Raw genomic sequence first — 12,950 nt, forward strand, 5'->3', positions numbered from 1 at the left:
ATATAAGACGCACCAACATTTCCACCCTCTTTTGGGGGGGGAACAGTGTGTCTTATACTCTGAAAAGTACGGTAATTTTTTTACTTTATTTTGGCAACATTCACCTGACATTAACAGTATAAAATATTCAATAAGGATTAGCTTTGTTTGTAATTTTTAAAAACTAATATATTCCATTTTAGGATCTTTTTTTTTCCAGCAGAAATGTTTTTATACTTTTTTTTTGTTTGTTTGTATATTTTATTTTCATTTTCATACACTCACATGTATACCCCATACAGTATTAAACAGTAATTGCATCAATTCCACTTGTCGACAATGCCCCAGAAAATAAAAGCCCAATATACCTCTTCCATCTTCCATACACCTCTTTCTTCCACCCCCCTCCAACTTTCTATCTTCCCTCCATCATCCCCCTCTACCCTACTTCCCCTCGCCCTCTACCACTCCTCTCTCCAGATCCGCTCCCCGCCTTCCCTTTCGCCTCCCCCCCACCCTCTCTCCCATCCCCCTCTACCCATCTTTTTTCTTTCCTACTCCTCCTCCCCTCAGTGTATTTCCACTATATGTTAATGTATTTGGCTTATCCTATTTTTAAAGAAAAATTAGAGAAAAAGAGTATACATGTAAAGTCACATTGCATTGAGAACTAACACTTCGTGTCTAGCCTAATGTATATCCCTCCCTCCCTCCACCCGACCCCCGACCCCCCCTCCGACCCCCCGACTTCCCAGAACCCGTACACGGTCTAGATTTTTAACAAACACAGTCTAAGATCTATTGAGCAGAAATGTTGATCACATCAGTGTCGTGATGATGGCTCGGTATGAAAGATCATATCTGTTAGTGTTGCAAAGCAGATGATTTTGCTTCCTAAGTAATGATTGCATTTAAACAAGTATTTCCTGATCATGTGGAAAGAAAACACAACATTCTCAGTACATAATTGTTCCAAAAATTACTTATACGGTGCTGATTCTATATTTAAAGAGATTAGACACCAGTTCTCTTCCTAAATCTCACTTTTTTCAGTTAGCCTAAAGCGAGGGAGGGAGGGAAGGAAGGAAGGAAGGGTTATTGCTGTCAAAAACCCAGAAACATTACATTATGATTGTTGATGGGAGTACATTAGCTATATCTTTAATGTAATCTATTGTTATGGTGACTGTATTTTCTTGAAAAAAAGGACAAACCAGAAAAAGAGACAAATATGAGATTCATACCGATAAAATATTTTCATTCTTTATGTTCATAACTTTGCTTTACAAAGGAAAATTCAAGAGCGAAACCAAGAATTTTTTTTGTAAAAATGCATATTGTAATGAAGATCTCTAAAATCGAGCCCTATGTATAAAATGTATGAAAAGGGCAATTCAGTGTCCATATTTTTCCACATGAATATGGAAAAACTGTGCACTGTGGTACCATTTGTACAGTAAACAATAAGTGACTAAAAGGAAGGACAAAAGCGATGTTGTGAAAAATAAGCATCTAAAAGACAGCCTTCTGAAATAAAGGTCTCTCCTTACAATAAAGATCGTATGGTCATTGTATGAAGCGAGTTTTCACCATCATTAATCTTCAAGATCATTAATCTTTCGCAGAACGTAACAAAGAATCTGGTGAGACTCTTTTAAGAAAACTGTGGAAAGATGAATGTCTCTTTGGCCCTTAGATGGGAGGCCCTGGAAAGGTTCACCCACAAAACCGCGCCCAACTAAACCGCGTCGCTGACGTCATCAACAGGGCGACAACAGCGCGGAGACAGAAGCACGCTGTAAACCCTAAACCTAAAATTAACCCCTAAACCTAACCCCCCTAAACCTAATCCTAAACCTAAAACTAATCCTTAACCTAACCCTAACCTAATCCTAACCCTTAACCTAACCCTAAACCTAACCCTAAACCTAACCTTAACCTAACCCTAAACCTAACCCTAAAGCTAACCCTAAAGCTAACCCTTATCTTAAGTTGAATCAGCTTGCTTTCAAAGCGCTATTTATTTAAAGCGCCCTTCTTTCTCCGCGCTGGCTATTGTCGCCCTGTTGATGACGTCAGCGACGCGGTTTAGTCGGGCGCGGTTTAGTTGAGCGCGGTTTTGACGGGTCACGCCCTGGAAAATAAAGGTTATTTTTTAAAGCTAGACAAGGCAATGAAAAACTACTTTATTGCCAAAAAAAAAAAAAAGCCGCCTACATAATTGTGGCCACATAAACATCACAAGGGAAGATCAAGTTGAAGCACTTTTTTTCTTTTCATTGTAAAGCACCATCAACCATAGTTTCATTTTTCCGGAAAGTTCTCCATCACACTGTATCTGGGCAGGAGTCTCCACAACATATAGTTGGCAATTTCAGAACTTGATTGCAGTGTTTTCCCAAGGAGGAGGAGAATCGATATTTTATGAGACACGGTGGCGCAGTGGTTAGAGTGAAGTACTGCAGGCTACTTCTGCTGATTGCCGGCTGCCTACAATTTGGCAGTTCGAATCTCACCAGGCTCAAGGTTGACTCAGCCTTCCATCCTTCCGAGGTGGGTCAAATGAAGACCCAAATGGTTGATTCTGTAAATTGCTTAGAGAGGGCTGTAAAGTGGTATATAAATCTTATTGCTATTGCTATTACGGCTCTTACTGAGCATTCTTTACCTAGCACTATCCAGACACATGGAATTTTGGGGGATTCCTGGATTTGCCATCCTAGCACATCTGGAGGGCATCACATTCTGGAGAAGGTGACCTTGAGGGATAAGCCCTCCAAGTCTCAGAGACAAATGAACTGAATTTTGAATGAGCCTCCTTCAATCACAATTGTCGCTCTTTCAGCTTCAGTGTTGCGGTGTCCAAAACTACACTGACTGGATTGGGACCCGGTGGTTCAACACTGTCAGCAACCACACTCTTCCTCTGAGCTGCTGCAAGCAAGGCCCGGCTTTCAAGAATTGCACAGGACAACTAAGTGAGAAGCATCTTTTCAACACACAAGTAAGAGCATTCAAAATTTGCTTGAGTTTGGCCAAAGTTGTAGGAAACGAGAATTTAAATTGTATGAACCAGCTTCCCGCTATTATTATTTTGCTTTGCTGGCTATCTTTACTTTTTCTGTTTCCTGTTTCCTATGTATGTGGATATTCTCAGTCATCCAAGCCACGGTTGTCTCAAAGACGGTTTTTCAAAAGACAACTGGACTATGTTTTTAAGAGCCATGGGGGTGCAGTGGTTAGCGTTCGGTATTGCAGGTTGACTCTGCCCACTGCCAGGCGTTCGATCCTGACCAGGTTGATTCAGCCTTCCATTCTTCTGAAGTTAATAAAACGAGGGCCCAAATTATTGGGGGCAATACGCTGATTCTGCAAACTGCTTAGGGCTGTAAAGCACTGTGAACCGATGTATAAATCTAAGTGCTATTACTGTTTTTTCCCTTTGCTTCTCATCCAAGAAGCTTCATCAGTTCTGGCTAGACAGTGGTGATGGGAAATGGAAGGATTAGTTCCAACAGGATGTTGGGTGCGTGTGGAAGGATTATATTTCTTTGCAGTCATATAATATATACGAGTACAAAATATAATATCTCATGTCAGAACTAATTCTTCCATTCCCCTCCCTCCCCCACCCAACATCCAGCCAGAACTGATGAAGCTTCTTGGATGAGAAGCAAAACGTCGTCTTCCTCCACAAGAGGAAAAAACACAGTCCAGTTGCCTTTTGAAAAAACACCTTTGAGAGTCCTCTCCCTACATTTACTTCGAGGAAAACGCTTGTCTAACCAGTCCCCTCATGTTTATAGATTGAGTTGATGAAACCAATGTATGTTATATTAACTGGTGGAATTCATTGCCTCAGGATAGGATTCCATCCAATTTGTTTGAGAGGAATAGAATGGACTAGATCGGTGTTTCTCAACCTTGGCAACTTTAAGATGGGTGGGCTTCATCTCCTGTCTGGCTGGAGAATTCTGGGAATTAAAGTCCCCCCATCTTAAAGTTGCCAAAGATGAAAACATTGGACTAGATCACGGGTGTCAAACTCACAGCGTCATGTAATCACGTGATGTTCCCCCCCTTCGCAGAGCTGGGGTGGGTGTGGCCTCCGCGTGACACATCCGGCCCGCAGGCCGCCAGTTTCACACACCCCAGACTAGATAAACCTCTGAGCAGGTCCAGAGGCCTTTGTGTCTTTATCAAAGCAAAGCAAGTTCTTGTTTTGTACAAAACCCTTGAACTTTTCTACACAACACTCTTTGAACTTATGTAATCAGTTCTTCCCCATCTTCTCCCTTCACTTCAGGGCTGTGAAAAGATGATGGATCTCGGTCAGCTGCTCAACTATGCGATGCTCATTGTCTTGGCTTTTGCTATTGTGAAGGTATGTGTGATTGCCAAGTTTGAGCCTGTTTTTCAGTTGTGTTTATTGTTCAAAGGACCTCCAGGGACTGGAAAGAAATGACTGCATGACGGACCCCAAATGGTTCCAATCCATCTTTCAATCCGAATGGCCTCCTCTCCCCGTTCCCATTCTGATTTCTTTTTTTTAAAAAAAGGAAAAACAATAACATCCAAAATTGGCTGTTTCTGTCCAAATGGTAGTGATCCTGGAGGCTTCCTGCAGTCTCAAGAGTCTCATTGATGGGTCCCTAAAGAAACATGGTCAGATCCTACCAATGTCCTCTAATGTTCTTTTGATTCTAAAGGTTTTTGTCGTTTCATTTGCTCTTTGGAAAAGACAAAAATCCACCCTCCAGATCAGGGGGCGGCAACCTTAAATACCCAAGAGCCATTTGGACCTGTTTTCCACAGAAAATAAAACACCGGGAACCACAAAACCCTTTTGCCATCTAAAATCAACACTTCATAAATCGCTTTTTATCTTTATGCTATTTATAAAAAAAAAACTATAGTGTGTTGCATTTTATGAAATCAGTGAACTGTACAGAGAACACACATTTTTATTTCTGCGTGCAACAAAAACATTTTGCACTTCGGGGAAAAAAAGATGGGTCAAAAAGCTCAATAAATCTTGCATGCTGATGGGTGTTGCACATTGGCGGTTGTGACACATATTTTGAGCGACGGAGCCAGAGTGGAAGGATGAAAGAACCACATGCGGCTCCAGAGCCTCAGGTTTCAGACAACTGCTCCAGATTAAGTGGAACATTCCAAGGGCTCTTCTTTTCCCTTTGAATGTTTAAGCAATCATGCAATTCTATTTCTGTCCCTGTCTTTTCTAACCTATTAGGTGTCTTTTCAGGGCCAATTAGGAAATTGATTCATCATTTCCTTGGATCCTCCGTTATGAATAATAACACATAGCCATAATCCACAAATAGCCAGTGGTTTCTTTAAAAAAACCAGAAGTACAGGGTTCATGCAGTATTTACTTTATAAACCATGATTTACAAACCATGCCACCCAGAATAATACTCCCATATTTTTCGGAGTATAAGACGCACCTTTTCCCTTCAAAAAAGAGGGTGAAAATCAGTGCATCATATACTGAATACAGCATATTTGGCCTCCCGAAACCCTACCCCCCCTTGCAAAAATGGCCGTGCATAGCCTTTAGGAGGCTTCCAGAGTGCTCTTGGGGGCTAGGGAGGGCAAAAATGAGTGAAAAATGGGTCATTGTTCTGCTTGTTTTTGCCCAGCCCGTAGGAGATTTTTATAAGCCTCCTAAAGGTTATGCATGCTCCCTTTTTATTGACAAAAAAGCGGGCCTGTTTTTGAGAAAAATGGGCCTTTTTTGGGAGGTCTGCAGAGTGCAAAAACTTTTTTTTATAAATTTGCCTCTTCAAAATCATGGTGCGTCTTATACTCTGATAAACATGGTAAATGTCTGGTAGTAATCCTGGTTGTTGAGTAAACTGTAATGGGCTGAATCCAAACAGTACATCAGGCCACAAACCTTGGTTAGAAACTACACTATGTCAGCGTTCCGGAAAACCCCAACTCCAATGAAAAACTCTTTTGAGACAGGCATTTTCTCAAAGCTCCCATTTATTAGAGTAGGCATACAGGCACATCTGGGAAAACCCGAATCAGATTTCTGGGCTTTCCCTCAGTAAGTTAAAAGTCTAAACCCATCCCCTGTATCCATCAGTCGATCACATGGTCCAATCCATCCCGACTCAAGATATCACTTCAGCCCCTCCTCTCAAGTGCAGGAATACCATGATTTTGACCGAAAAGAAGAATGCTGTTATGTCTAACTACATTCCCTCTATTAAATCCCCACTCCTAATTTCCCAAGCAAAAGAATGTGGCAGCGTGGAAGCTTCTGGAATTAATATGACTTCCAAAGCTGACACACTATGCAATAAGCCAAAACTAAGCAAGTTATGGAATCAACCCCACTATTATATTCTTTGCATCAATCCTCTGATGTTAACCTGGACCTGCAGGCAAGCAATAAATAAATAAATGACTGCATAATATTTTGCAGTCCAATTTAGTGCCTTTTGATTGATTCTAAAGAAGTGGGGGTAGACAACCTTGGCGCCTCCAGACATTTTGGTCTGTGGATCCTATTGAGCACTTCCAGGACACTTCTGTTGTTTAATTATGAAGCTTCAAACATCTGGAGAGCACCAGGTTGTTTAGCCCTGTTATAACTACCGGTACCTTGGTAGTCTCCACTCAATTCCCCACTTGATGTGTTGCAAACCCAGGATTGTTCTAACTGGAATGCTAACTGAAAACAAAAAGAACGTATGAGCCAGCAGTGTGCAGCAGCTGCCAAAAAAGCCAACACAGTTCTAGAATACATAAACAGAAGGATAGAATCAAGATCACGTGAAGTGTTAATACCACTTTATAATTCCTTGGTAAGGCCACACTTGGAATACTGCATTCAGTTTTGGTCGCCACGATGTAGAAAAGATGTGGAGACTCTAGAAAGAGTGCAGAGGAGAGCAACAAAGAGGATTAGGGAACTGGAGGCTAAAACATATGAAGAACGGTTGCAGGAACTGGGTATGTCTAGTTTAATAGAAAGAAGGACTAGAGGAGACATGATATCAGTGTTCCAATATCTCAGGGGTTGCCACAAAGAAGTGGGAGTCAAACTATTCTCCAAGGCACCTGAGTGTAGAACAAGAAGCAATGCGTTGAAACTAATCACGGAGAAAAGCAACATAGAACTGAGGAAAATTTCCTGACAGAACAATTAATAAGTGGAACAACTTACCTCCAGAAGTTGTGAATGCCCCAACACTGGAAGTCTTTAAGAAGATGTTGGAGAGCCATTTGTCTGAAACGGTATAGGGTTTCCTGCCTAGGCAGGGGGTTGGACTAGAAGACCTCCAAGGTCCCTTCCAACTCTGCTATTGTATTTGTATATGCAGGGAGTCCTATAATGGAGCCTGCCCATCACGGTTGTCAGTCGTGATAGTCATAAAACAGGTCACTCACATGACTAGCCTGATTTTACAATCTTTTATGCAAAGATAGATAAGTGAACACCATGGTGGTTTAGCAAACCATTGATTCGCTCTGGACCAGTTTAGCCCCAAACTGGAAGTAAATGATTGCTAAGTACCCAGGATGCGGTCACATGACCTCAGGGGAGCATCCGAACTTTGAATGTAGGTTGTGAGTATCTCCAGAAGGGAGGTCCGTTGGAACTTCAAATGGTTGCTAAGCAACTGGTCATAAATTGAGACTACCTATAATCCAGAATATCTAGAGGACACTTAGAAGGGCAGAACTGAATTTGATACGAGAAATGAAAATTAATAGATGAGGAGAGAGTGTTAAGATTCAGATTTGAGAGAAGATCAATCTACTTTCAAACTTTAAATTCTGTAAAGGTTGCCAAGTTTGGGGTCCTTTATGGTCTCTGAGCTTGATAGCTTTCTTACAGATGTTTCATTACCAAACTAGGTAACATCATCAGTGTTATCTAAAACTAAATCCCAGAATCAAAGGAGCACAGGAGTCTGAATGGATGATCAACATGTCCAGTCAGCCACTATTTACTGCAAAACACAATATTTTACAGAGAGGCTTCTTCTTCAATACAGGTGATGCTAATCCACTAAAATTCTAGAAGGAACATTTAAAACCAGTAGCCCTAATGATGTTACCTAGTTTGGCAGTGAAACGTCTGCAAGAAAAGCTGCCAAGGTCAGAAAGGATCCAGGACCCCACAGCTCAACCCTAACCTACACATATTCTCTTCGATGCTATGCACGCAGACTGAAAGATTAATTACAGGTTGTTGTTTTTCATTTCAGTTTTTTGGAATGCTTGGGATCTGCGTGTTAGCCTGCAAGAAGGAAAACCAAGGGTATCAGTCCCTGAGCACCGGAGTGTTTGCCTGACCAAGAAATAGAGGACTTTTTCTCTTTGGGATCTCCATGAACAAAAAATGGAAAGATCTTTTGAGCCTACTTTTTATGAAGTCCCAAAGGAGATTACACTGGCTTTCATAAGTAATATTAAAGGTGAAATAGTTGGCATTAACATCCTGATAAACCTGAGATTTGTCTGAGGTAGTTGAAATTAAGGTGCCCTTTTTTTTAAACAGCAGATGGAGACATTCACCAGAAAAGGCAGACCAACACCAACACTCCAGTGTCTGATATAATTTGTGAATCTAGCCTTGAAGAAATTTAAAGAAATTATTTTTTTACCCACAGCACACTTTTTCCCTGATTGGCTGGGCCATTGGCATATGGTAAAGGGCTAGGTGCTTATAGCAAACCTCTAAAAATCCAGTGGAAATTGCTAAATGTTAGACATGTTGAAATCTACTCGGAGATAAATGTTGAGAACCTAGCATGCCTTGGATTGAAGCTGGATTCTTCTCCCAAGAGAAATTGCAGGTTTGAATGCTGACAATTTCTTTTACTTTAGACTGACATTCTCTAGAGTAACTTGGGAGATTTAGACATAGGCACAGTTCATCTCAGAGGGACCAGCTTTTCTAACAGAATATCCATTAAATTTCTGACCGTATGAATTCTTTTGCTCAGAAGTTGTGTTAGGTCAGAAATGAATATAAGATTCCAATTTTTTAGCTCATGATGATGAATTCTGGTCGTAAGGGTTCCCCAAACTGACAATTCATATAGGGGAAGCACAATAACATAATCCCTAAAATAGGCTTCAGGTTGTCCAAACCTTGGAAACTTTCAAATTTGTGGACTTCAACTTCCAGAATTCCCCAACCACCCATACCTGCTGGGGAATTCTGGGAGTTGAAGTGCTTGAGTCTTAAAGTTGCTAAGGTTGGACACCCCTGTTTTAAGCAAAGGAAGTTACTCTGCTCTAAATATCAATCATAGCTTTATCTCGGGGGGGGGGGGGAAATACGCTTTGTTACCATCTTTAGTTCTGCTCTGTCAAAACTAAGTACAATTCCCAGCTATAAATTTGTTGAGCTACAGAACAAAATCAGAAATGCAGGAATCCTTCAGAAGCGATGAATTAATTACTTATTCCCAGCCATATCTGCACAGAGTAGTTATGTATTCCAGAGATACCAGAAGGCTGATATAGGTGAATGTGGTTTACTTTTTTAGTCTTTATTCACTGGATGCTCCAGTTTAAATACAGTCTATTTTTGATCCCAATAATCCAGTATGCAACGCAGTTGAGTAAAATTTCAGGATGTGCCTGGAAATATATTAAAAACATGATGCTACTTTCATTCCAATAGCAGCTGATTATTATTCCGCGTTCTTGGATGGCATTAAAACAATTTCTCCAGATGAAGGATGTTGACTCGCTGGGCCATGTATTCTTCATTTTTTTTGTCGTCTTACATAGCATATGTGTTGCTGGGGGGAAAAGCAGCAGTTTTTGCTTCTCAAACCATTTATATTTAAATTTTGAGTATTGTATGGCTACTTAGATTACATAAAGAGCCTCCTAAAACCTAAATAAAAATTTCAAAAAAAAAGTGCAGTATTTTATTTCATTTGAAAATACAAGGAAAATTGAGAAAGCCAGAGTGTAAAAAAGTAACAACAAGGACACTTAAGATATTTTAGCTAAACTTCTGATGACTTCACAGGCAACTTGGAAAATATAGAAGGACTTTGCTAGTGTCCTGTTCTGGAATTATCCCCCCCTCCCCCCGCGCGCGCAATTTTTAATGCATTTTCTGGGTTTCTATCATACATAGAAGGGCAAAATATTCAATGACTTTTTGACAATTTGCTGTGGAATTCACCTACCACACACAATAAAGTCTCCAAGATGAATTTAGGTCCTCATGACTCCACTTACACTTCCATGGAACTGGCAGTATGGTGGTACTATGTAATTGCTAACTTCTTGGTTTTTAAAAAAAAACAAAACATCCTAGTCTAATTTTGAATTCTGGAATCACTTGGTGGTCTCCCATCCAAGTGCCAATCAGATCCATCCCTCAGAGTTTCAGAATCCAGCCAAGATCTGCCAGGGACAAAAAATGAAAATGAGGAAAGAGAAGCAAGATGATCATATTACAGCAAATTCCTGGATCTTCTCATTTATTTGCTAAGGTTGCATTCATACAACCCATGCTTGAACCAGTCCTTATGTATTATGCATAAAACATCAAACCACAGGCTATCCAATGAATTGCTATCCAATGAATTGCAAAGGCACAAGAAACACAAAAGACCCAGTTAAAATGAACAATATTGTTTCAATGCAAGACTAGATTATTATTTTTTACGTTATATGTGTTTGGATAAGTCCAGTTTACATCTAAGAACTGCTAAATGATTTTGCTAAGCTTTCCAAATAACTTGGAAACTGGTTGCGAGCAATTGATCACTAGACTTCAGCACTCCCTTTGCTTGAATACTGGAATCGTTGTGTTCCCCAGTTTCACCACTCACTTGAGGCTTCCATTCAGCTACAGCTGCATTGTAAGGCTGAATAGGGACACAGATTTTACTGCTCAGACTTCCGGTTGAGTGTTGCTGCCATTATAAACAACAGTTGCAGGAAATGGGCATGGCTAAGGCTAGTGAAAAGAAGGACTAGGGATGACATGATAGCAATGTTCCAATATTTGAGGGGCTGCCACAAAGAAGGGGGGTGGGTGGGGCAACCTCTTTTCCAAAGCATCAGAAGGCAAGACAAGAAACAGTGGGTAGAAATTAATTGAGGAGAGAAGCAATCTGGAACTTCCTAACAGAACAATTAACCAGTGGAACAGCTGAAGCTGTGGGTGCTCCATCACTGGACGCTTTTAAGAAGAAGAGACTGGACAGCCACTTGTCTGAAATGGTATAGGGCCGTGAAGGTGGCACACAAAGCCCTCTCTGTGGGCACACGGAACCTTTGTCAGCTGCTCTTCTGGCTGGAAAACGGCCCCCCAAAGCCCAAAACACAGCCTGTAAATGGCCGAAAAATGGCCCCAAAAACAGGCATATATGTACCAGCCAACTGATTGTCATATTTCCGGTGCTCTGGTGTGTGCAAAGACTAGCTGGCCAGAGCACATGTGTGTGCCGGAGACCTAAAAGCCAGCTGGCCAGACACATATGCGCGCTGGCCAGCTGGTCTTCGGAGTTCTGCTGCTCCAGTGCATGCAAAAGTGAGCACATGCACGCACATTCTGGTGCCCAAAAGATTTGCCATCACTGGTATGAGGTCTCCTACTTCAGCAGGGGGTTGAACTAGAAGATCTCCAAGGTCCCTTCCAACTCTGATATTGTGTTATTGGCTAGAATTCCTGCCATGAAGTATAGGTAGTCCTTGACTTACCATGACCTAGAGAGGCAGTTGTTAAGTGAGTTATCCCTCATTTTATGTCTTTTATGTCAAGGGAATCATGCAGTCATTAAGCAAATCTGATTTTCCTCATTGACTTGGCTTGTCAGACGCCATTTGGGAAGATTACAACTGGCCATCACGTGTCTCCAGGCTTGCCAACTGGCTACTTGCCAGTTGGCAAGTAGCCAAATTTTGATCATGACCATGAGGATGCGGCAATGGTTCTAATGTGAAAACTGGTCATATGTCACTTTTTAAAGTATTGTAACCTTCGAACGGTCCACTAAACGAATGGTCGTAAGGCAAGGACTACCCGCACTTGCATTCCACTTTATGGAATTCAAGACTTTGACCGTACAGCAATTAGCATAGAGGACCAGGACCTTGTGTAGAGAATTCATAGATTCATTATAGTAGTGTTTCTCAACCTTGGCAGCTTTAAGATGGGTGGACTTCAATTCCCAGAATTCCCCAGCCAGCATGGCTCTGGGGAATTCTTGGGAGTTGAAGTCCACCCATCTTAAAGCCACCAAGATTGAAAAACACTTTATTTAGCCATACTTTTTAATAGATTTTTGGCTTTTGGGTGGTTTTCTCTTCTTTCTGTCATGTTCTTTTCTGCCTTCATCTAACTCTGGGCTGCAGAAATGTGGGCAACCGTGTGAGGACAGGAATTGCCTATTTCTTTGCCGTTGTCCAGATTATTGTTCCTCAAACTCAGCATTTGGGAATTAGACGAGAAGACCTCCAGGCTCCCTTCCCAAACTGTTACTCTGTTGTTGTTGTTTTTAATATGTATGGACTTCAACTCCCAGAATTCTGCTGAGGAATTCTGGGAGCTGAAGTCCTTTTGTCTTAAATCTTTGAAGCTCCGCAGTCCTATCACTGATTGTCTGCAAAGTGCAGGAAGAAAAACTCCATCCGAGCCAAACTTTAAACTCTATCCTATTGATAAAGTTCCACTATGCCTGTCAATTCAGATGAAATCCCCTGGAGTTCAAACTTAGTTCTTAGTCCTTTTCTCTCCAATGGTAGATTCTATTCTCCCCCGCATCCCTCAACTTTGACGGTGCTGCGCGACTCTGCTATTTCTATCTCCCAACACTTGTGTGCCGCTCTGTATTACTCGTCTATGGCTAAACTCACTATTTGTAAATGGATGAACTGTGTGCCGCTCTATATTTCTCATCTGGCTAAACTAGTCCCTCCCTCCGAGATTGGGAATGAGCAGGCGAACTTCC

At 41.3% G+C, this 12,950-nt stretch overlaps 1 protein-coding gene across 1 annotated transcript in view; it reads left to right on the forward strand.

The window, feature by feature from the left end:
- LOC106556061 (tetraspanin-36) overlaps window positions 1-9,297 on the forward strand; it is a 33,044-nt gene extending 23,747 nt beyond the window's left edge. Inside the window, exons 5-7 of the mRNA XM_087715325.1 lie at window positions 2,825-2,983; window positions 4,286-4,363; window positions 8,229-9,297. Coding sequence (XP_087571451.1) covers window positions 2,825-2,983; window positions 4,286-4,363; window positions 8,229-8,315 — 324 coding nt within the window. The 3' untranslated portion in view covers window positions 8,316-9,297. The remainder of the gene's footprint in view (window positions 1-2,824; window positions 2,984-4,285; window positions 4,364-8,228) is intronic.
- The last annotated feature ends 3,653 nt before the right edge of the window (window positions 9,298-12,950 follow it).

Source organism: Thamnophis sirtalis, unplaced genomic scaffold, assembly GCF_051295495.1.
Source record: "Thamnophis sirtalis isolate CommonGarterSnake01/CBP01778 unplaced genomic scaffold, rThaSir2_p1.2 scaffold_5, whole genome shotgun sequence".
In the NCBI taxonomy this organism is placed as follows: Eukaryota; Metazoa; Chordata; class Lepidosauria; order Squamata; family Natricidae; genus Thamnophis; species Thamnophis sirtalis.